This window comes from Hypanus sabinus, chromosome 10, assembly GCF_030144855.1.
Source record: "Hypanus sabinus isolate sHypSab1 chromosome 10, sHypSab1.hap1, whole genome shotgun sequence".
Classification (NCBI taxonomy): domain Eukaryota; kingdom Metazoa; phylum Chordata; class Chondrichthyes; order Myliobatiformes; family Dasyatidae; genus Hypanus; species Hypanus sabinus.
Genome location: NC_082715.1, coordinates 57,697,565 through 57,722,073, shown reverse-complemented (window position 1 = coordinate 57,722,073; position 24,509 = coordinate 57,697,565). Strand labels below are relative to the sequence as shown.

Genomic DNA, 24,509 nt, shown 5'->3' with positions numbered 1-24,509 from the left:
AAACAAACAAGTTTAATTAACTTCCTTGCTCTCCCTGAGATACTCTTCCAAACCTCTTCTCCATGCTGCCCCTGTCTTTTATAAAACCCTCCATAAAACTTAACTTTTTAAGAATTCATTTAGGCATCATTCCTTGCAAAATTGCTAGCATTTTACTTTTATCAATTTCTCTCAGTGACGTGTGTCATTTATGGCACATGATAAAATTAATTTTCTTGTCTGGAAATCCTTGGATATTTCTCATTATATTTATTGTTTAAATGTGATGATATGTCATCATTGGAAATGAAAATGGGGTGGGCGGGGGAAGCTACTTGCGGGTTCATACTTTGCTGTTGCAGATGATTTTAAAAGAATTGGGATTTTGCTGAGGAGGTATTTACTGCTCCAGAGAACCAATTTTTACGGTTAACTAAACACTCATGGTGAACAAAGCATTTTATACTTGGGTGTCAAATTGACCCTGAGTTTGTGGTCTGCCTGGCTATATATCCCCGTAAGAACAAAACCATCTCGGACAACTCTAGCAACATAGTTGATCTAAGTCCTGCCAGCCGATGTGGAAAAATAAAATCTAACCTGGGGAAATGCTGACCTTTCTGAACCTCAGAACTTACTCTTGTTTATACGGTCATGGAGAATTTAATCGTACAGTTCTCCCCCCCCCCCCCCCTTATCCGCGGGTTCCGCATGCACGGATTCAACCAACCGCGGATCGGGAAAACCCAGAAGTTCTCTCTCCAGCACTCATTGTTTGAGCAAGTACAGACTTTTTTCTTGTAATTATTCCCTAAACAATACAGTATAACAACTACTTACATAGCATTTACATTGTATTAGGTATTATAAGTAATCTAGAGATGATTTAAAAGTACAGGCAGTCCCCGGGTTATGAAGGAGTTCCGTTCCTGAGTCCGTCTTTAAAATGGATTTGAAGTCGGCACAGGTACATCCAGTATTATGTAGCCTCAGTTCTAAAAATGTTTGTCTTAGTATATAGTATATATTTTACTTTTCTATGCGTATAAAACACTTAAGAAACATATGTATTTCAATAATCAAACCACTGCGTTGCTTAGTAATAATGGTAGCTTTCATCGGGGCAGGGCCTTTCACATTATCCATTAAAATTGTTCCGATCATTGACCAACTGTAGCCTAACGCTTTTCCGATGACCGATGGCGTTTCACCTCTTTCCAATCACTTTATTACTTCCACTTTATTTTCGATCGTGATTATTTTTGTGAACAAAAACCCTGCGGATTCAGAGTTGCGCCAGGAACTGAAGACCACCTCACTGAGACAGGTTAAATAAGGTCAGGGGTTCCGCTGGGTCCGAAGGTCCACCGCATTGAGACAGGTTAAATAAGGGAATTGAGCATCCGCGTTTTTCGGTATCCTCGGGGGGTCTCGGAACCAATCCCCATGTGGATAAGGAGGGCCGACTGTATTTTGGGTTGAGGTGCTGTAAGGTTCAATTTCAGAAGAATCAAATGGAGAGTTCTGTCCATTCCCCCATCGCCCCCCCACCCGATGTTTCTTTGATTCTTTCTGAGATATCACGTCTCACTACCCACTAAGATATATTTGCACAGTTTTTAAATACAGTCGGAAGTCATGTTTGGAGAGACACCAGCAGAAAGCAGTAAAATAACACTCTTAAGTTGTTCCTTGAGCTTGGGGTTGCCTTGCTTCCAGTTCATTTTTCTGGGTTCTGAAGTGACGAATGGAGCTCATATGAGATCTGGATTGTGCCTGAGAGATGGAGCTGGTGATTCCTCGTGGATTGTTTGGACAGGTGGTGGTGTGCTCCTGCCTTTTCTTTAATTAGAATTATATATAGGCAGTCCCCGGGTTATGTACGAGTTCAGTTCCTGAGTTAGTCTTTAAGTCAGATTTGTACACAAGTTGGAACAAGTACATCCGGTATTATTTAGCGTCAGTTAGTCAAACGGTTGTCTTAGTATATAGTATATATTTTACCTTTCTATGCATATAAAACACTTAAGAAACATATGTATTCCAATAATTAAACCGTTGCGTTGCTTAATAATAATTGTAGCTTTCATCAGGGCAGGGCCTTTCACATGCTCCATTATCCTCACTTTATCCTTTAACATTGTTCCGATCGTTGACTGACTGTAGCCTAACACTTTTCCAATGACTGATGGCATTTCACCTCTTTCCAAAGGCTTTATTATTTCCACTTTATTTTCAATCATGATGGCTTCCTGTCGATGGAACAGAAACACTGTGGGCGGCGGGTCCCGAGCTGCGCCAGCTCCCGAGGTCCGCTGGGTCCTAAGGACCACCGCACTGAGACAGGCTGAATGGGACAAGTGGGGGCTGTACTGGGTTTGGGTATTTGATCCTCCACAATATTCTGCGTTGGAATTTAAACTGGCGGTGGCAGTGGGTTTTTTTTTACGAGGTCGAGTTGCGAGCTTGACATCAACCCAGCACAGATGGTACGGGAGTCACTGGATCAACATCAACCCGGCACGGGAGCGGTCTGTCACTAGATAGAACTTGGGAACCTCTGTTCTCCAGCCCGACGCTGATCTCACTGCGCCACCAGCCGATCGGAACGAGGGGCATGGGGTCAGGGTGAATCATACTAAGAAAAATTTAAGCCAAATACAAAGTTAAGCACTCAACACAGTGTCAACCGCAACGACTTAAAATGGCGGATGGTGTTCTCCCTTCTCGGTTCTTAAGTACGAGTTGTCCGTAAGTCAGACGTTGGTAACTCGGGGACTACCTGTATATTCCTGGCAGACTAGCTGTCCCATTCTAGACATTCCTTTTTCATTTTGAGTTGTTATAAGCCGGGAGATTTCCATGCTCTGATGAGGATGATACATTTCCTTAGCCTCAAGGAAGGATTGAGTTTTCTCTGTGATATCCTCTCAGGTGGAGCTCTGCATTGTGGGATTTTGGTGTCAGACATGCAAGTGACACGGTTTTCCAATTTGAGCTGACTACATGTAATTAAAGCTTTGCTGCTGGGCATATTGACCTGAGAGAGAATGCTGACCTTTCCAATTGTTTTGAAGGATTGTGCAGAGACAGCAAGAGTGGTAGCTTTTGGTTCAAAGTCTAAATGAATAATGTTAAAAGTAAATGGTTTTAATACTGGGTTATTTGATCAGCAGGCGAGTTTCCTAATATACCTCAGTATTGAACTGTCCGCTTAATGAAGTCCATAAGATCTAAATCCCCTACTTATCTATAGATTAATGTCAGTGCCAAAAATACATCACACCAGTGTCAAAGTAAATCAAAATTTAGAATCGGCACTTAACAAACTTAACTTTATTTTAGTTTCAATATTAAATCGATTCAAGCCATTTTAGCATTTTACATGTGGAAAAGAGAATGTTAGGGCATGTTATGTGCTGTTGAGTTTTAGTACTTGTCAATGTATTCTGATTTTCTAATTTTGGCTCTGTGACTGTAATCGGTCAGCTCCGATTCAGGGATCTGAACTTGAACTAAGAGCAAATGCCTTTCAGCTCCAAGTTCCCAGATGTGACTTCTCATGATTGCTCCTTGCCCTTTGTTAAATGCAAGGAAGACAATAACTGACATACGTGCTTCTTCATAGTTCTCAAACATTCACAATGTATTCCTGAAGTATTTGAAAGCTTTGTATAGCCTTGGGTAACTGTTACATTTAAACAGTGATTGTTTTACAGAGTTTGAAACTTGCGTACATACAAAATTTAAGGTTTGTTGTGTACCCATCCCTTCCTGCCATAAAATTTCTGAATGGGCAGTGAACCCATGAACAGTACCTCACTATATTTGCATCTCCTCTTGCGCTACTTAATTATGTGTATATACTGCACTTTCTGGAATTTAGTTTTTACTATGTATTGCTATGTACTGCCACAAAACAACAAATTTCATGACATACGTCAGTCATGATTCTGTCTTTCCTTGGTTTATTCCTCCCAGCTTTCTTTTGTTTATTGAATCAGAATCAGGTTTATTATAACCATATAACAATTACAGCACAGAAACAGGTCATCTCGGCCCTTCTAGTCCATGCCGAACACTTACCCTCACCTAGTCCCACCTACCTGCTCTCAGCCCATAACCCTCCATTCCTTTCCTGTCCATATACCTATCCAATTTTTTTTAAATGACAAAATCGAACCTGCCTCTACCACTTCTACTGAAAGCTCATTCCACACAGCTACCACTCTCTGAGTAAAAAAGTTCCTCCTCGTGTTACCTCTAAACTTTTGCCCCTTAACTCTCAACTCGTGTCCTCGTTTGAATCTTCCCTACTCTCAATGGAAAAAGCCTATAAAGTCAACTCTATCTTATCCCCTCATAATTTTAAATACCTCTATCAAGTCCCCCCCCCCCCCGCTCAATCTTCTACGCTCCGAAGAATAAAGACCTAACTTGTTCAACCTTTCTCTATAACTTAGGTGCTGAAACCCAGGTAACATTCTAGTAAATATCCTCTGTACACTCTCTATTTTGTTGACACCTTTCATATATGTCAGTGACCAGAACTGTACACAATACTCCAAATTTGGCCTCACCAATGCCTTATACAATTTTAACATTACATCCCAACTCCTATACTCAATGCTCTGATTTATAAAGGTCAGCATACCAAAAGCTTTCTTCATCACCCTATCCACATGAGATTCCACCTTCAGGGAACTATGTGCAATTATTCGTAGATCACTCTGTTCTACTGCATTTCTCAATGCCCTACCATTTACCATGTATATCCTATTTTGATTAGTTCTACCAAAATGTAGCACCTCACACTTAATCAGCATTAAACCCCATCTGCCATCTTTCAGCCCACTCTTCTAACTGGCCTAAATCTCTCTGCAAGCTTTGAAAACCTACTTCATTATCCACAATGCCACCTATCTTAGTATCATCTGCATGCTTACTAATCCAATTTACCCCCCATCATCCAGATTATTAATGTATATGACAAACAACATTGGACCTAGTACAGATCCCTGAGGCACACCACTAGTCACCAGCCTCCAACCTGACAAACAGTTATCCACCTCTACTCTCTGGCATCTCCCATCCAGCCACTGTTGAATCCATTTTACTACTTCAATATTAAGACCTAACAATTGAACCTTCCTAACTAACCTTCCGTGTGGAACCTTGTCAAAGGCCTTACTGAAGTCCATATAGACAACATCCACTGCTTTACCCTCATCAACTTTCCTAGTAACCTCTTCAAAAAATTTAATAAGATTTGTCAAACATGACCTGCCATGCACAAATCCATGTTGACTGTTCCTAATCAGACCCTGTCTATCCAGATAATTATATATGCCATCTCTAAGAATACGTTCCATTAATTTACCCACCACTGACGAAAAAATTACAGGCTGATAATTGCTAGGTTTACTCTTAGAACCCTTTTTAAACAATGGAACCACATGAGCAATACACCAATCCTCCGGCACCATCCCTGTTTCTAATGACATTTGAAATATTTCTGTCAGAGCCCCTGCTATTTCTACACTAACTTCCCTCAATGTCCTAGGGAATATCCTGACAGCACCCGGAGATTTATCCACTTTTATATTCTTTAAAAGCTCTAGTACTTCCTCTTCTTTAAACATCATAGTCTCCATAACTACCCTACTTGTTTCCCTTACCTTACACAATTCAATATCCTTCTCCTTAGTGAATGCCAAAGTAAAGAAATTGTTCAAAATCTCCCCCATCTCTTTTGGCTCTGCGCATAACTGTCCACTCTGTTTCTCTAAGGGACCAATTATATCCCTCATTATCCTTTTGCTATTAGTTAACTGTAGAAACCCTTCAGATTTATTTTCACCTTACTTGCCAAAGCAACCTCATATCTTTTAGCTTTTCTAATTTCTTAAGATTCTTTTTACATTCTTTATATTCCTCGAGAACCTCATTTACTCTATGCTGCCTATATTTATTGTAGATCTCTCTCTTTTCCGAACCAAATTTCCAATAACCCTTGTAAACCATGGCTCTCTCAAATTTTTAACTTTTCCTTTCAACCTAACAGGAACATAAAGATTCTGTACCCTCAAAATATCACCTTTAAATGACCTCCATTTCTCTGTTACATCCTTCCCATAAAACAAATTGTCCCAATCCACTCCTAAATCCTTTCACATCTCCTCAAAGTTAGCCTTTCTTCAATAAAAAATCTCAACCCTGGGTGCAGTCCTATCCTTCTCCATAATTATCTTTGGCAGGTGTCGTGAATTTTGTTAACTTAGCAGCAGCAGTTCAATGCAATACATAATATAGAAGAAAAATATAATAATAATAAATCAATTACTCTGTGTGTGTGTGTGTGTCAGTGTCAGTGTCATTAAATCAGTGATAAACTGGTATGCCCTGGGTGCTGGAGGTCCCTAATATTGGGCACTGCCTTTCAGATACACCACTCCCTGCAGATGTCCTGGGTACTTCGTAGGCTGGTACCCAAGATGGAGCCGACTAAATTTACAACCCTCCGCAGCTTCTTTCACTCCTGTGCAGTAGCCCCCCAACCCCATACCAGACAGTGATGCAACCTGTCTGAATGCTCTCCAAGGTATATCCATTGAAGTTTTTGAGTGTTTTTGTTGACATACCAAATCTTTTCAAACTCCCAATGAAGTATAGTCACTGTTTTCCTCAGTATATCTTGAAGGATTGGATTGAATTGAATTGACTTTATTACTTACATCCTTCACATTCATGAGGAGTAAAAATCTTTACGTCTCCAGTTAAATGTGCAATTTATAGTAATTCGTATGTACAACAGGAAAGTCAATATAATATAGGAATGCATTTGTATCAGCGTGAATTAATCAGTCTGATGTCCTGGTGGAAGAAGCTGTCCCGGAGCCTGTTGGTCCTGGCTTTTATGCTGTGGTACTGTTTCCCAGATGGTAGCAGCTGGAACAGTTTGTGGTTGAGATGACTAGGAATTCGGGCCATTTTTATCCACCTGTCTCTGTAAATGTCCTGAATAGTGGGAAGTTCACATCTACAGGTGCTCTGGGCTGTCCACACCACTCTCTGCAGAGTCCTGCGATTAAGAGAGGTACAGTTCCCATACCAGGCAGTGATGCAGCCAGTCAGGATGCTCTCAATTCCTTAGGATTTGGAAGCCCATACAAAACTTCTGAGGTGAAAGAGGTGCTGTTGTGCTTTTTTCACCACACAGCTGGTGTGTACAGACGACGTGAGATCTTCGGTGCCCTTCTCTTTGTTGCCTACCTATCCGTTCTCTTTATGACTCAGTGTCACTGCTATGTGGGAACCATTCATTGATGCAGCTTTGAATTTGAAGCTTGAAGTGGAAACTGTAAGCGTTGATTTTTGCCAGCAATTCTGGGATCATGTTTTGCTGAGTAGTATGAAGAACTGATTAGCTGATTGAGTACCAGATTAAATGTACATTTGCCAATGGAACAGCATAAATGTATGTAATTTCCTTTCCTGGACAGAAAAAAAACCAAATGCAAAAATGGTAAGAACTTTGGCAGTTAGACTGGGAAAAACTCATAGATAAGCGTTTTTATAAAATCATTCAGGGGAAGGTAGAAGTGAAAGGGGAACAGCATTGAATTCTTCTTGTGCTTGTAGATGAGGCTTTCCTTGGAGTTGAGTTGGGAGTTCAAGGTTTTTTTGACTCGGGGATTACTGTATTTCCAAGCCAGTGTAGGGTGTGACTGACTGATATTGGTCCTAAGCACCTGCTGACTTGCTATTTTAGGTGATGAAGATCATACGTCACATTGACAATGATGTATTAGACCATTGATGCAGTGTGCTTTTGGACTCTGAAGTGGTATGTTTATGGTGCTGGCTTGTGCTGTTCCAGTCTTCTTCTTCTTGTCCACAGATAGTCTCTACAAGGCCCAGCCAGAACAAGACACATTTTTGTGCCTTGTTGTTGAATTCAGGTAGATCTGCAACAGTACAGGGTTCCTTTAGCGATGGGCATTGCAGGAGATGTTGCATAGTTTGTGGCTCAGTTCCACATTCATGAGTTGTCGGGCTGGTTGTATATCCCCATTTGCTTAGTGACATCTTTGAATGACCTACACCAGTCCCAAGTCTGTTAAGGCACTTCCAGGTTGCCCAGTTGTAATTAACTCCTGGGGGAAGGCTTTCATCCGGTGGAAATTTCATCATTGGGGGTTGTTTGAGACTGGCCAGCCGGTCTTTCCACAAGGTGATGCAGACTTCAGATGGGGTTGATTGTAATGGAACAACACTGTTCATTAAGCTCTTCCTTGACTTTAGGCAGCTGGGTGTAGGTGTGTGACCATGTAGAGGGTGCCTCTCATCTGATGCTTGACGGAGTCGTTCTTTCTTGCTGGCTACCAGCCGTCTTATATCAGGGGGAGCGATACCCACCAGGAAATATAGGCTGTTGGTGTTTGTTGGTTTTAAACAACCTGTGATAAGTCGGCAGCTTGCATTCAGAATGGCATCCATCTTCTTAGCATGAGTAGATCTTTCCCATGCAGGGCAGGCGTATTTGGCAGTGGGATAGCAAAGAGCAAGTGCACTGGCTCACAATGTTTTCAAGCTTGCTCCCCATTTTGTGTTAGTGAGCTTATTCATGTCTTATTGATGTGGTTCTTGGAAGTGAGGCATCTGTCAAGGGTGACTCCTAAGTAGACAGGGTGCTCGCAAAGCATCAGTGTTGCTCCACACCAGGTACTTAAAGCTGTTGTTTGGCTTTGCTGTTCCTGGGGTGGAATGCACAGTTCCAGTGATCTGTTTTATGATAGATGGTGATATGATGCATGTTCTGGTGTTGTGCTTAGCCAAGCAGATGAACAACATTCCTGCATATCTTTAATGTAGGTGATCGAAAGGAATTGGAAAGCATTCATCTCTGGCTTGATAACTGTAAAGTGATAAAGATCATGTGGAGCACGAGATTGAGTACACTTCAATTGGCATGTAGTGCCAAGTTTTGAGCAACAGAGATCTTTTCTGTATCTCTGCAGTTTAATGCCATTAACCATGGAGAATGTACTCAGTTTAAAGCTGGAATTCTGTCTCCTGAACTGTGGAGCGGTCACTCCTAATGACGCCACACATCTGTGAGAGTTCAGTTGCTGAGGGAAAGTTTAAGATCGATTTTCCCTGATGTTCTGTCACCAGTTGGTGCAGCCACAGTCTATAGGCTGTGTCCTTGGGGCACAAATCTTCAGAATACAACTTTATTTACCATCCTGGTTTTAAATATTTAATTGTTCTTTTCTCTCATGCCCTCTGGCACCCTTACCATTTCCACCCCCAAGATATTTATGCTGCCATTGAAAGGACTCGGGGTGGCATTCAAAAGTAGCCATTTTTGGAGGGACACATGGATATTAAATGCAACCTGTCACCAATGTTAGCATGTTTAATGATAATTAAGGGGGACAGTGGCCTTCCTGATTCACCTGGCCCCTCCCAATAATTATGGACATCATTGGGATGTATCTATCCTGTGCCTTCTGACGTGTAGCCTATCCAGCTGAGAGTGTTGACTTGGGGGTGTGCACTGTTGTAGGTTCACCTATTCTTTCAATGAATTTGGAAACATTTGTGCAGTTGCATTTGGCACATCGGGCAGTAACCTCGAATTGCCAGCTTGATGCTCTACGTAGTAAGAGTCATGCAAGGAGCTGACCGGATGAACATCTGCATGCGAATGCAGTGGACCCCAACCACCGGGCCGCAAGGAAATGATATGATTTGGCGGTATGAAACGATATGAGTAAGCCGCACCTTTCCCTGTCACGGCCACTGTTGAACTTGAACGCGTGTGAGGTCATTACGCACGAGGTCATCAGTCTAAACGCAGTGATACCCTAACGCCAGGGATCACTGGTTGGCCTCAGGTAATCGGTCGCCTCATATGGCCAGCGAGAAGTGCCGTTGCTACTGGCCTGGAGCGCGGACAGGTGGGCGCCGCCTCTAAACCTGTTTACCACACCGAATGTTCATAGGGAACCCGGTGCTAAAATATTCGCAGATGACCTAATTTCGGCTCAGGGTTTAGTAAGTAGCAGAGCAGCTACCTCGCTGCAATCTACTGAAAGACATCCCTCGAGCCAAACGTTTATTGGCCGATAGATCCTATCTACCTACAAGGAAGGCGGGCACACACCCTGTCGCACTCCTCGCTCGGTCAGTCGTTCTCTCTGGATTGCGACCGCTGTGGCTCCGGCCCTTACCTTGTCCTCTCACTGGTGTGTTGCAATGATTTTATATATTCATACGAGGAAAATATGTGTTGTGTGTTTAATATTCAAATGTTACTTAAAATGTTATGATGCTATTGACTTATAAATGAGTTATAATTGACTTATCACTATGTTCATGCGAGGAAAATGGAAAATATGCACTGTGTTTAATATTAAATTCATTAGATAAACCCTTTTAGAAATGAAATTGAGTGCATTAGCCACTTATAAGTGACTTATAGTTGACTTATCACCTATATTCTGGTCGTGATTAACACCCCCCCACCCCCCACTGTCAGCCAGTCCACAGGAATATTGTTAATATTAAAGCAGTCCGTGGTGTAAAAAAAGGTTGGTGACCCCTGTGCTAATGTCTTGGTTTCAGTTGACCTTGTTTCATAAGTGAAGGCAATTTAGATTAGAATGAAGTGTTAGGCTGATGAAAGCTTTACTTGAAACCAGATTGCATGAAAATCTGGTTTAGTGTTATGGTGCAACTGGTTCAAATCATTGGTCTTCAGTCAGATACCAGATGAAAGTGAATTTCTCTAGACTGCCAACTTCAAGAATGATACTCCTGTACCAAGTGTGGTTACTCCACAGAAACCAAGTAGAACTGACACTGTGGCGCCCTGTAATTTCTTGAAGCTGTTGTGTGCTGCAGACCAAATCAACAGCAGTTTGCAGAATAATGCACGTCTTCTGTAAGGAGAACAACTGTTGCAAATACTTCGGCAGATAACTGGAGTCGCTTCTGTAGTTGCCAATTTCTACCACCTCTGATCTGTGGCAGACAGTGGAAAAAATTTCAAGGCTGTATCTTCATGGCGTGTGTGTGTGTCTGTCTTCATGCTCCTGTAACTCCTCACTGATAGCAGTGAGAAGGCAGCATTTCCTGGGTGATGAGGGTCATTAATGTTGTCACATTTTTTTGAAGGTGTCCCAGATGCTGGGGAGACTAGTGCTCATGATGGAGCTGGCTCAGTTTACAACTTTCTGCAGCTTTTGCTGTGGCCCTTCCATGCCAGACGGTATTGCAATGAGTTAGAATGCCCTCCACAGTACATCTGTACAAATTTGTGAGCGTCATTGGTGACATACCAGCTTTCCTCAAAACTCTTAATGAAATATAGCCGCAATCGTGTCTTCTTTGTAACTGCATTGATATGTCGGGATCCGGCTAATTCTCTGAGATGTTGTCACCTAGAACTTGAAACTGCTCACCCTTTCCATTTCTGTGATCCCTCGATGAACACTGGTGTCTGTTCTCTTGACTTCCCTTCCTGAAGTCCACAATCACGTCCTTTGTCTTACTAACATTGAGTGCAAGTTTGTTGCTGTGCACCAGTCAACCGGCTGATCCGTCTCACTCCTGTACACCTCCTCGCCACAATCCGAAATTCTACCCACAGTAGTTGTTGTGCCTTCAGCAAATTTATAGATGTTGTTTGAGCTGTGCCTGGCCATAGTTGTGAGTATAGAGAGAGTAGAGCAGTAGGCTAAGCGCATGTACTTCAAGTGCACCAGTGTTTATCCTCGATGAGGAGGAGATGTTATCTCCAATCAACACAAACTGTGGTCTCCTGGTGGGGAAGTCAGTTGTGGAGAGAAGTACAGAGGCCCAGATTTTGGAGCTTATTGATTAGAACTGAAGGTATGATTCTGTCAAACACTGAGTTATAGTCAATAAACAGCATTAATAAGTATTACTGTAAGACCGTAAGTATAAGTATTGACCTTGGTGATCCATGGCCAAGGGGAAAGCAAGTGAAATTGGACCTGCTGAGGACAAATGGCAAATTTCAGTGGATCCAGGTTCTTGCTCAACCAGGAGTTTGTTTTAGGCATGAAGCACTTCATACAGTAGATGTGAGTGCCACTGTGCAATGGTCATTGAGGCAGCTAACCCTGCTCTTCTTGGGCACTGGTATGATTGTCGCCTTTTGATGGGAACCTCCACAACTGCAGCAGTGTGTGATTGAAGATATCCTTGAACATGCCTTCCAGTTCATTGGCACAGGTTTTCAGAGCCTGACCAGGAACATCATTAGGTGTGATGGCTTGCGAGGGTTCATCGTCTTGAAAGATGTTCTGACATCGGGCTTGAAGACAGAGATCGCAAGGTCACCAGATGCAGCAGCAATTCACACAACTGTAGTTTTATTCTCCAGTTCAAAGCATGCATAAAAGATGTTGAGCTCAATGAGGAATGAAGCATCACAGCCATTCATGATAGTAGGTTTCACTTTGTAGGAAGTAATGGCCTGTAAACCCTGCAGAGCTGATGTGCCTTTGATTCTGTCTGTAACCTCAATCAGAATTGTTTCTTCACTCTTAAGAGTCTGCTGTAGGTCGAACTTGTGGTGTATAGTTCTGGATCATTAGTCTTAAATGCCACAGATCTAGCTCTCAGCAGGCTACTAATCTCAGCATTTGGTTTGGATATATCTGGTGTGTTCTCAGAAGCACAAACCTGTCCACACAGGTCAACTGTGACATATTTATTCAGACTCAAAGATGAATCCCTGAATATTGTCCAGTCCACAATTTCAAAGCAGTCGTGTAAGTGACATGATTCCTTGGTCCTCACAAATGGTGCTGCAGTCTTTAGTTTCTGCCTATATGCTGCGAGAAGAAGTCCGGCCAGGTATTTGGACTTCCCAAAATGTACGCGTGGGATGACACAGTAAGCACTTTGGATGGTGGAGTAACAGTGGTCAAGTGTGTGGCTCCACAAGTGATAAGTTGCTGGTAGTTGTTCAGAGACTTCAAGCTGGCCTGGTTGAAATCTCCCACAATGATAGGGAAGGCTTCGTGTCTGCTGATTACATTGCTCAGCTCCTACAGAGCCTGGCTGACATTGGGCTGAGGTGGAATGTATGCCACTAACGGGATAATGGCAGAAAACTCCGTCAGCAGATAAAGTGGACGTTTGGCCGCTAGATGTTCCAGATGGGCAGTGCAGTACTGAGTCAGAACTGCCAAGTTTGTGCACCGCGATGAGTGGATCATAAAACATATTCCACCTCCTCTGCCTTTAAAAGACTGAAGTGTCTCGTCTTTGCAGAGAATGGTGAAGACATTGGGCTACATCACTGAGTCCGAAATGGCAGGTATGAGCCACGTTTCTGTAAAGCAAAATACACAGCAGTCCCTGATGTCCCTCTAGTACAGCAACCTTGCTCTGTGATCTTCAATTTTATTTTCCAAAGGTTGTACATTCACCAGTAGAATAATCGGGAATTAAAGTCTAAAGCCTCAGCATTTCAATCAAACTTGTAGCCCAGTGCAGTATCCCCTCTTCCATTTTCTGAAAGGGGAGCTGCACTCGTGACACATGTCTGCCGCCCGCGGTTCATTGATTTTGTGTATCAATAGATATTTTAAATGCCGTAAAACAATGCTCCTTACTGAAGTGCCCTTGGCTATGACTGTGAATTTCAGAGGTAGTCCTAAACAGGAATAGTTGATGATACTTATTGGAGCTGTACCAGTCACAAATTGATGTTGCCTTCTTGTTGCAAGCCATCCTTCTATCCTAGTCTGGCAACCTTTCTGCCCATTCAGCTGGCCGTCACTTACTCCTTTTGGTATCTAGTTCCTCCTTGGCTTCATCAGCCATCTTCAAACCCACAAAATTCGAGTGCATAGAAGTCATAAACACCAGAAATCCAGATGCTGATGCTGGAAATCCAGAGCAATGCACACAAAATACTGGTGGAATTCAGCAGGTCAGGCACCATCTGTGGAAATGAGTAAACAGTCAACATTTTGGGCCAAGATCCTCATGTCTGGAAAGGAAGGGAGAAGATGCCAGAATAAGAGGGGAAGCAGGACAAGCTAGAAGGTGATGGGTGAAGTCAGGTGGGTGGGGGACTGGGGGATAAAGTAGCAAGCTGGGAAGTGTTAAGTGGAAAAGGTAGAGGGCTGGAGAAGAAGGAACCTGACAAGAGAAGAGTGGATCATGGGAGAAAGGGGAGGGTGAGGTGATACGCAGGTGAGGAGAAGAAGTAAGAGGCCAGCATGGAGAAATTAATAAGTGTGTTTGTGGGGGGGGCGGGGGGAAGAGGGGGAGGGGGGAGGTGGAATTACAGATAGTTGGAGAAATTCATATTCACGCCACCAGGCTGCAGGCTACCTAGAGAAAATATGAAGTGTTGCTCATCCAACCTGGGGGTGGCCTCATCATGGCAGAAGAGGCCATGGACTGCCATGTCAGACCGAGAATGGGGAGAGGAATTAAAATGATTGGCCCCTGAGAAATTCTGCTCTTTGCAGATGGAGCTGGGGTGCTTGACAAGGAGGTACCCCAGTCTAGATCAGCTCTCACCATTGTAGAGGAGGCCACACTGGGAGCACCGAGTACAGTATAGAACTCCAAAAAGTCACATTCAGACCTAAGATAATAACCAAGTAGTGGTTGTATCATGTATTCTGTGTGTTCTATTGCCATTTTTTTTCCCTTGCATTATCATCAGTCACTTTTATCAATTTATAACTCTGGTATATCATAGACCTCCATTAACTCTTTTCTAGCCTATGGTCTTGGATTGTATGTTAGATTAGTTTTTTCTAGTTCTGACAAAGGAATGTCAGCATGAAATATTAAGTTTGTGTCTTCTCCATTGCCAGCTAATCTGGTGAGTATAGAATTTTCATTTTCCGACTGAATTTTGCTGAACACATAAAATGGGGAAAATAGAGCTTATTGATTCAGCAAGACACCTTGAACTTGAGTGCAGGAATTGCCTCATCTGCTTGAGAGCATTGTATAATGCTATGGATCCCTTATTGCAGAATCTTGATCACTTAGCTTGAAACAATTCACTCATGTTTATCTTTCTATTATTCTTAGATTTCAGCTAAACCCAAGAAGATGGGAAAGCAGAACAGTAAACTTCGGCCAGAGGTGCTTCAAGACCTGCGAGAAAATACAGAATTCACAGATCATGAGCTCCAGGAGTGGTACAAAGGCTTCCTTAAAGATTGCCCAAGTGGCCATTTAACTGTGGAAGAGTTCAAGAAAATATATGCAAACTTTTTTCCATACGGCGATGCTTCAAAGTTTGCAGAGCATGTGTTCCGTACCTTTGATACAAATGCTGATGGAACTATTGACTTCAGAGAATTTATAATTGCACTTAGTGTTACATCTCGGGGAAAGCTTGAACAGAAGTTGAAATGGGCGTTTAGCATGTATGACCTGGATGGGAATGGGTACATTAGTCGAAGTGAAATGCTGGAGATTGTGCAGGTATGCCAGTACATAAAAATGTGTAATTTGATGTTACAGTAACTTATTTTTTTGATTTCTCTGACACCAGATTTTGCTACTATTATAAAACACAAGATTTTGTTTCGATGGCCCACTCTATTTCATGTCTAAAGTTTTCACTGTAGCTGACAATGATATGTTGTACAATTTATAAAAACATTTGAAGATGAAAATTCTAGTTGATTCATTAGATGTGAAAGTCTCTGAAATAGGAGTGGAGAAACTGTAGTGTTAAAAGAGTCTGAAGCTTTGGAAGGGAAATGGAAACAATTTTGAGAGGCCTGGGTGTTATGGTGAAAAAGTTGTAGGCTTGTTTATTTTTTTTTTGGGAGCTGAAATGTATAAGTGTGCAGTATTATCAAAGGGTTCCTTGTAGTTTCAGATATGTAGGTGAAAGTTTAGTTTAAATTCAAACAGGATGCAAGCACCCATTAACATGAGGTTAGCTTCATGACAAACAGGAAGTTGAATTTCAGGACAAGCTGATGATAATAGCAAAGTTTTAATTTCATTTTCACTATTTTTGAGCTAGTATTTTAAGTTAACATTTGATAAGTACATGAAAAGGCTTCAGACCTGGCAACAGCTGCAAGGTTACCACAATGTGCTCTTGTTGCTGCCATTGTATTGCATGTAAGTGATAGAAAGGACGTTGGGTAGAGCCCTATACCATGGAAAGACCATGCCTATATGAAGGAACCATTAAAAGAATAATGTCTGCTTTAGAATAAGTATGAAAGAACAATAAAAACAGATGTAGATTATAGAAACAACTGAGGTGATACAAGTTTTGTCCAGTACATTCTTGGTATTTGCAGGACCGTAGCGTGATTGGTGGGCATTGAATAAACAGTAAAGGGCTCCTGATTTGGAAAAGAAACCTTCTGATTCCAACATGATGAGAATATTGAGTTACCTTTTTGAAAAGGAAGAATTTACTAGGTGTGCATAAAATGTTACTCCAGGGACAAGAGAAGTGAGAGAGAAGAGAATGGACAATCATTTTCCGAAGCTCTTGCTGTAGACAGAATCATCAGTCAATATGATGGACTTTCAGCCATTGAGTCCAAACTGATCCTTTTGTTACAGCAATCCAGCTAGCCCCACAACCCTATCCTCTCCCACAAAATGTACGGATATTTTCCTTTCAAATGAAAGAAAAGATTGGTAGCTCAGATTGGCTGCTTGTGTGTAGGGTTGTTGACGAAGCTTGTAAGTTAGCTCGCAAATGTTCTGTCACCAGTTGTGGTGACAGCATCAATGAACAATTTCTGCCGACTGCTTGCATTCGCATTGATCCAACTCGTTGTTCTGATTGGTTAGTTGATCAGTCAACTAGGGATACAGGCCAGTGGAGATCACTTAGCTATATAATTGGCCGGGACCCAGCAGAGATTAGCGGGCAGCACAGCAACTAACCAATCAGAACAGTGAGTTGGACCAATATAAATATGAGCCCTCAGCACAGATGATATCACCTTGTCTGGTGACCTAACCTCCGGGCTCGGTGAACAACCTTAAAACATTTTCCTTTCAATTAATTTAATTCCAACTCTATTACTACTTGTTTTATTCCTGATCCTAATTACTTTATAAAATGTTTTTTTCTTGGGCAGCTACCAGTGAAGACTGTTAACATGCCGTTTTTCCCAAAAGAAGGTAATTAATGATAGACTTGCTTGAGGCAATATAGTTACATAAATGGAGAGCAGTCTTCATTCACAAAAAATATTTTTATTCTTTAGCTAGTTTTGAAAGCTATGCCAACAACATTTTTGGTCACTTGAAGAACTTAACAGTTTAAGCAGAAGTAATCACATGCTTGTATAGATTGATTATTATCGTATTGCTGTCGATAATTTACTCAGAGCTCAGCTAGTACGATGTGGGACCAAAGGTTAGCCTGCACTAATATGAAAACTGAATTTCAGGCAAAACTTAATACTGAAATCAATTAAATCTTTTGCCATAAATATTAACATTTTAAAAATGATCCTAAGATAATATTTGAAGTTACTTCCTGAGGTCCAGCGATATCCAGTGTCGCAAAGCCACACTTAATTAGAAATATAACCCTGTTAAAATAATCATTGTTCCTGCTTGCTTAATTGCACAGAGCATAAAATACTAGAACTACTGATAAGCTAGTCATGATGAGTGGTGATCAGGATGGAGAAAGGGGAAGGTAAGTATTGAGCAATATTCCTTAAGTTATGTTGCCTAGAAATAGAAAAGCTAATTGTATATATTACTTTCATCCAACTACTGCTTGTATTTTTCAGTAAAACCACAGCTGTGTGCATTTGGCTTCCATGATAAATCTGACTGGTGAAGGAAGCAAAAAAATGGGTTACCCTAGACCTGTATTTTCTCCCCCTTCATTCCTCTCTCCTGAAGTAAACAAAGACTGTTGCATGTTTCAGTATCCCCCCACTCCCAATACCCTTAGTACAAGTGGAAGATTAGTGTCTGAGTGGCAAGGTGTAACTGTCCTGCAGGTGTTTTTGGGGTATATAGGCATTTCCTATGAGCCCCCATGCCGTGAGGCTGATATCATAAGTATAGAGAATGTATACTCCAAAATTAACCAAAGACGATGTTTGATTAAAATTTGCAGATCTTTATAGATGTCTGGTAAATATGGCCTTTAAAATTAAACATTTTTTGTTGTGAAAGATTTGTGAAATATAACTAGAAAATGCAGTGCATTTTAAAAAATTAATTACTTTTGCCAAGAGTACTGTATATTTTGTTGTGAGGGCATTGAAGAAGGGGATACACTTAACAATAATCCATTAAGCTGTCCTTTGGTACCTTCCAAAATTCAGCTTTCTTGGTGTATTCAGAAATGCCATCATAACCTTAACATACTGGAAGAACAATTGAACATTATCCAATGCAATTTTTTAAATTGAAATATTTTGATCAACATTACTATCAAGATTTCAGAAATTTTGATTTGGAGAACTAGAAAACAGAGCCTGCAGCATACTTCTCCACTCCCAACTTCATATTTGTATGCATATCTGTAGCACTGTCAAAAGAGTTCTGTGTACTTTGTGGTCCTAAACAGTAATTGTTGGTACGTACTTGATATAAAAGAAGGGATTAGAATACAAAAACAAGGATGTAATGCTGAGGCTTTATAAGGTGCTGGTGAGGCCTCGCTTGGGGTATTATGGGCAGTTTTGGGCTCCTTGCCTAAGAAAGGATGTGGTAACATTGGAGAGGGTTCACGAAAGTGATTGAGATTGGAAGGTTTGTCATATGAGGAGTGTTTGATTCTGGGCACGTACCCACTGGAATTCAGAAGAATGAGGTGGGGTATCTTGTTGAAACCTATTGAATGTTGAAAGGCCTCAATAGAGTACATGTGCAAGAGGACCTTTCCTATGGTGGGGGTATCTAAGACCAGAGAAAACAGCCTCAGAATTGAGGGTCATCCATTTAGAACAGAGATGAGGAAGTTTTATAGCTAAAAAGTGGTGAATCTGTGGAGGCCGAGTCACTTGGGTATGCTTAAGGCAGAGGTTGACAGATTCTTGATTAGTCAGGGCATGAAGGAATATGGGGAAAAGGCAGGAGATTGGGGCTGAGAGGGTAATGGATCAGCCATGATGAAATGGCAGACTTGACTCAATGGGCCATATAGCCTAATTCTGCTCCTTTATCTTATGGTCTTGTGATATACTATGAATGAACTTTATAGCCTTTTAACAATTGTTTCTGACATTTGGGAAAAACTGAAAACTAAAAACTTTTTGATCTACATTATACGCACATTCAAAATTGAATGTGAATAGTCTTCATCTTAAGCACATTTAATATTAATATATTGATACAATAAATAATGTTAACCAATCCAATTTCCATGCTCTCAGGCAATTTATAAAATGGTATCTTCTGTGATGAAGATGCCTGAAGATGAATCAACGCCAGAAAAACGAACAGACAAGATCTTCAGACAGATGGACACAAACAACGATGGTATGTAAGAAATGAAATGTAGCACAATTTACAAACAGCAGATTGCTAATGGAATAATCCTGGTAGAGGACTGAATGCTTGTGCTGTTGGTGAGAGAGGAGATGAAGCAAACTATTCACCGTTTTACTGCCTTTGATAGGTGAGTGAGACTCTGAACTACCAGAATACCAGTTAGCTTGTAGAGATGGAGTCTCAACCTTATCCTTCAAGGGTACTGCCTGACCCACTATCTCACTCATTGGCTCGAGATCAATCTCAGCATCTGCGGTGTCTATTGTCATGAGTTAGTTATCATTTTCAGCAAAGGATTATGGAACTCAGAAGCTAGAAATGTTTAAGCAAGGTCCAGATCCAGTGTTGTTAAATTTGCTTCATTAGTCAATTCCCTGTATCCTGAGTTCTGGTGATTTCTTGAATTATCTGGACCACATACCTTTAAGCTATCTGCTGTAAACAAGCGAATTGTGAAAGTTCGTAATCACTAAAAGAAAATATGTTCTGTTGGACTGTCATAACTTTCTTGCAGCAATTAACATTGTCAATCTTGAATGCCATGGAACAGAGGACGTTCAGAGTGGGACAGCCCCCATTTGGTTTCCTTTTTGTCAATTCAGTCATGGCCTATGATTGATGTCCCCAATATTTTGGGGGTAGGGAGGGTTAGAATTTCTAGTTATCCATCATTCCTATACACAAGTTTGACTATTTTATCATCTTGGCTGAGATCTTGCATGGTTTCAGCCAAGGGAAATCTTGCCTGGTAAATCTGTTAAGAGTTCTTCGAGGAGGTAACAAGCAGGAGAGGCAGTGGATGTCATTTAGATTTTCAGAAGGCATTTGATAAAGTGCCTTACATGAGGCTGTTTAACAAGATAAATCATATGGCATTATAGGAAAGATACTGGCATGGATAGCAGAATGGCTAACAGGCAGGAAGCAGTGAGTGGGAATAAAAGAGGCTTTTTCTGGTTGGCTGCCAGTGACTAGTAGGTCCTCAGTTGTTAGTATTGGGACCACTGCTTTTCACATTGTTTGTCAATGATTTAGTTAATGGAATTGATGGCTTTGTGGCAAAGTTTGCAGATGATACGAAGATCAGTAGAGGGGTAGTAGTGCTGAGGAGGCAGTGTGATTGCAGAAGCACTTAGATTGGGAGAATGGACAAAAAAATGGCAGGTGGAATACAGTGTTGGGAAATGTATGATGATGCATTTTGGTAAAAGGAACAAAAGTGTGGACTACTATGTAAATTGGGAGAAGGTTCAAACATCAGGGGTGCAGAGGGACTTTGGAGTCCAAGACTCCCAGAAGGTTAATTTACAGGTTGAGTCTGTGATAAAGAAGGCAAATGCAACATTGGCATTTATTTCAAGGGGGAATAGAATATAAAAGCAAGGAGATAATGCTGAGTCTTTATAAGACACTAGTCAGGCTGCTCTTGTAGTATTATCAACAGTTTTGGGCCCCATATCTTAGAAAGGATGTGTTGTCATTGGAGAGAGTCCAATGGTGGTTCACGAGGATGATTCAGGGAATGAAGGAGTTAACCTATGAGGAGAGTTTGGCAGATTTGGGCCTGTACTCACTGTAATTTAGAAGAATTGGAGTGGGGGGGGGGGCGGTAATCTCATTGAAATCTACAAATGTTGAAAAGATATGGAGAGTGTTTACTATGGTGGGGGTATCCAAAACTAGAGGGCACAGACTCAAAATTGAGGGGTCACTCTTTAGAACAGAGGTGAGGAGGAATTTTATTTTAGCCAGAGAGAAGTACATCTGTGGAATGCTCTGCCACAGACTGCAGTGAAGGCCAAGTCCGTGGGTATATTTAAGGTGGAAGTTGTTACTTTCCTGATCAGTCAGGACATCGAAGGATATGGCGAGAAGGCAGGTGTATGCGGTTGAGTGGGATCCAGTATCAGCCATGATGGAATGACAAAGCAGACTTGATGGGCTGAATGGCCTAATTCTGTTCCTGTGTCTTATGGACTTATCCATCCTGTAGTGCAAATTTTGGAAACAGGGACAAAATTTGCCTTCATGGTATTGTTTCCTTCTCCTTTTCTCCCCCTCCTCATAGACTATCCTGGTAAAACATGCATTGATTACAATAGTGCTAGCAGTCCCAATGTCATGTTTGATCCCAAGATGCACATCTCTGAGCAGCACACACAAAATGATGGAGAAACTTAGCAAGACAGCAGCTATATTTCATTCAGACTTTGAAGAGATTTGGCTTGTAAACTAAAACTCTTGTCTTTTTTTGTCTCCAATTTATTGGTTGAGGCCTTTGTTACTATACTTAAACACTGTGTCACCACTATACCAAATGATCCATTACATTCCTCATTGTGATGTGTTATTAACTTGTCCCAATTTTGGAAGGTATACCCAGGAATTTTATACTAGCTAACAGCCATGTTAGTGCTTCATTGTTGACCTTCAAGATGAAATTGAATTGGGTCCAAATTCCTCTGGATTGATTACAAACTAGCTCCAAAGGTCAATTTTATTGTATGTTATAAAAACCTATAGTTGGAACATGCACCTAATAAGAGAAGGAATAAAGGAAGATGTATATTTTGAGGTAATGGTTTATTTCCTGTTGTTGTGCCTATGAAGTTTAGCAAAGGATTAAGTTTGTTCAAACCTAGACACTTAATTCTGTGCTTTGTTTTCTTATGCTGTAAAGATTGACATGTGTAGAAGTCATCAACATTATCTAGCAATGACACTGCAATGTTATTTATAAATTTCTGTACTTGTATTAATGCAGGAAGATGTTGCCAGATAGTGTTAACAGATACAAGGTTTTTAAGATTTGTTCCCTGTTCCACAGAATGAGCCACTCAAGACTAACATGTGCCTTGGATAATTTGGGTGGGGAGGGGTGTGTGGTTGATAATTAGACTATAAACCTCCTTTAATTGGATCATTTTATAGTCCAGTGTCTATCTGAAAATACCCAGGGCTTCAACTTAATGTTGAAAGGTTGTATCCCGTGCATTATGGGACTCACTTATAGTAGCATTGGCCAGTGATTTTCCATTAATGTAATAACATACAGTTGACTTGATAGCATATAGATTTGACTTCAGTCGACCTGAGTAGCAGTATCAGTGATTGAGTTGACCATTTGGGGTTGAATATTCTTAACATTATCCAATTTCATTGGTGAGGGCTCTCCTCTCGTGCTCAATCCAGTTGTTACTTATCTGCAACTTTAACTTTGTCCACTTATTAATGTTGTTCAAAACATAATAACAAAATGAGTTTTGGTTTAAGGTTTTGTTTATTTATTTTTGCATTAATTCTACACTTCTAATTTAAACTTTTAGAGGTAAAATTTCCCTGTGCAGTTCAGTGTACAACAACACTGTGAGGAATTGTACTCCAATTAGAAAATATTTGAATCGGCAAAATTCACTGAAAGAACTGAAGAACCTATTGCTGCTTTAGAATTTTGCACCTCATAATCTCCTGCAATAAAATAGTGTTGAAAAAAAAACTTATATTCATTAGCTAAAATGTAACGATTAGTTGATAGAATATCCATGTTGGAAAGCTGAAAAAGCCTATAATGTTTTTATACATTTATTTCCAGGCAAACTGTCCCTTGAAGAATTTATCAAAGGTGCCAAGAGTGATCCTTCCATTGTTCGGCTATTGCAGTGTGATCCCAGCAGTGCAAGCCAGTTCTGATTTAAGGAAACAAAATGTCTGGACAGTAGTGGAAGACCACTGGCTTGTCATTCAAGCTTAGCTTGCAGCAGACGCCTGTCACTCATTCCTTGTGGTTCGGTGGCCAGATTTTGCTGTACCATGCATTACAGTGGCTGGCTTTCTGCAGTAACACAAGAGCAGCATTCCCATGCAGTGGAACCTTTCCACAAATTTTTGGAGTTTAAACATGTTTACATGCAGTTGTCTTGAGGTTTTTTTGAAAACAGTTAATGCATCTGATGTGTAGCTTCAATCACTTATTGGTTAAGGTGGTTTGTAAATATTCAACGAATAACAATGGAAATATTTGAGACTAGGTCATAGCCTGGTGTTGAAATAACAATGAATGTAGCCAAGAGCTAAAAAGCTTATTGTGATCCCACCTGCGGCTTCTATGCTTCTATAAGAAAGTTGCTTGCACTTAAAATGTTGGGCATTTCAAAAATTTTTCTTAGAGTAAAATTCAATGTTGAAAGCAAGAATATATTTAATGTAATGCTATTTAGCCTTGTATTTCATTTCCAAGCTGGTTTCATGCATATATATTGATATTTTTATCCTGTTGACTAGTGATTGAACACATTGCAATTACCAGTGACTGTCATGGACATTTAATATTTGCCTATTATGTAAAATATGTTGATCAGAAATTTAAGTTAATTTTTTATTATGAATAGATGCAAATCTGTTTTTAGGGTTGTATAAGGAAGGTGACTCTTCCAATTTATGTTGGCAGAATAAATTGCTAAATGTACAGCAGTAGGGAATTGAAGGTTGTTATCTGTTACTGATATGTTGTAACATCCTTTTGCAATGTCTCTGTATCTTCAGCTATCATTTGTTCAAATCTTGCATATTCTGGTGTTACTTGACATTTGCCCACTGCTGAGAAGTGTACCAAAATAAAGCCTACATTTTCTTGTCTGTGGTTGATCTTTGTAATATTTATAGTTTTGATTATAATAGTGTGGGGGGAGGAGAATGATCTTCATTTTTCAATGTTCAAAGTGTAACCCTGAGATTAATTTTCTTACAGGCATACTCAATTAATCCATAACAGAATCAATCAAAGACTGCACCAACTTAGGGGTTCAACTGTGTGCAAACCACAACAACTGTGCAAATACAAAAAGAAAGATTTAATAATAAATAAGCAATAAATATTGAGAACATGAAATGAAGAGTCCCTGAGGTGAGTTTACAGGTTGTGGGAACATTTCAATGGTGCAAGTGAAGGTGTGAAGCCACCCCTTTTTGTTCAAGAGCCTGTTGGTTGAGGGATGACTAGTGGTGCATCA

The 24,509-nt window shown here is 40.7% G+C and overlaps 1 protein-coding gene across 3 annotated transcripts in view; it reads left to right on the top strand.

Annotated features, from left to right (window-relative positions):
- Nucleotides 1–23,437, top strand: part of LOC132400674 (hippocalcin-like protein 1) — a 56,865-nt gene extending 33,428 nt beyond the window's left edge. For all 3 annotated transcript variants that reach the window (XM_059981893.1, XM_059981891.1, XM_059981890.1), the window contains exons 2-4: nucleotides 15,082–15,480; nucleotides 19,383–19,488; nucleotides 23,093–23,437. In XM_059981893.1, coding sequence (XP_059837876.1) covers nucleotides 15,103–15,480; nucleotides 19,383–19,488; nucleotides 23,093–23,190 — 582 coding nt within the window. In that variant the 5' untranslated portion in view covers nucleotides 15,082–15,102 and the 3' untranslated portion in view covers nucleotides 23,191–23,437. The remainder of the gene's footprint in view (nucleotides 1–15,081; nucleotides 15,481–19,382; nucleotides 19,489–23,092) is intronic.
- The last annotated feature ends 1,072 nt before the right edge of the window (nucleotides 23,438–24,509 follow it).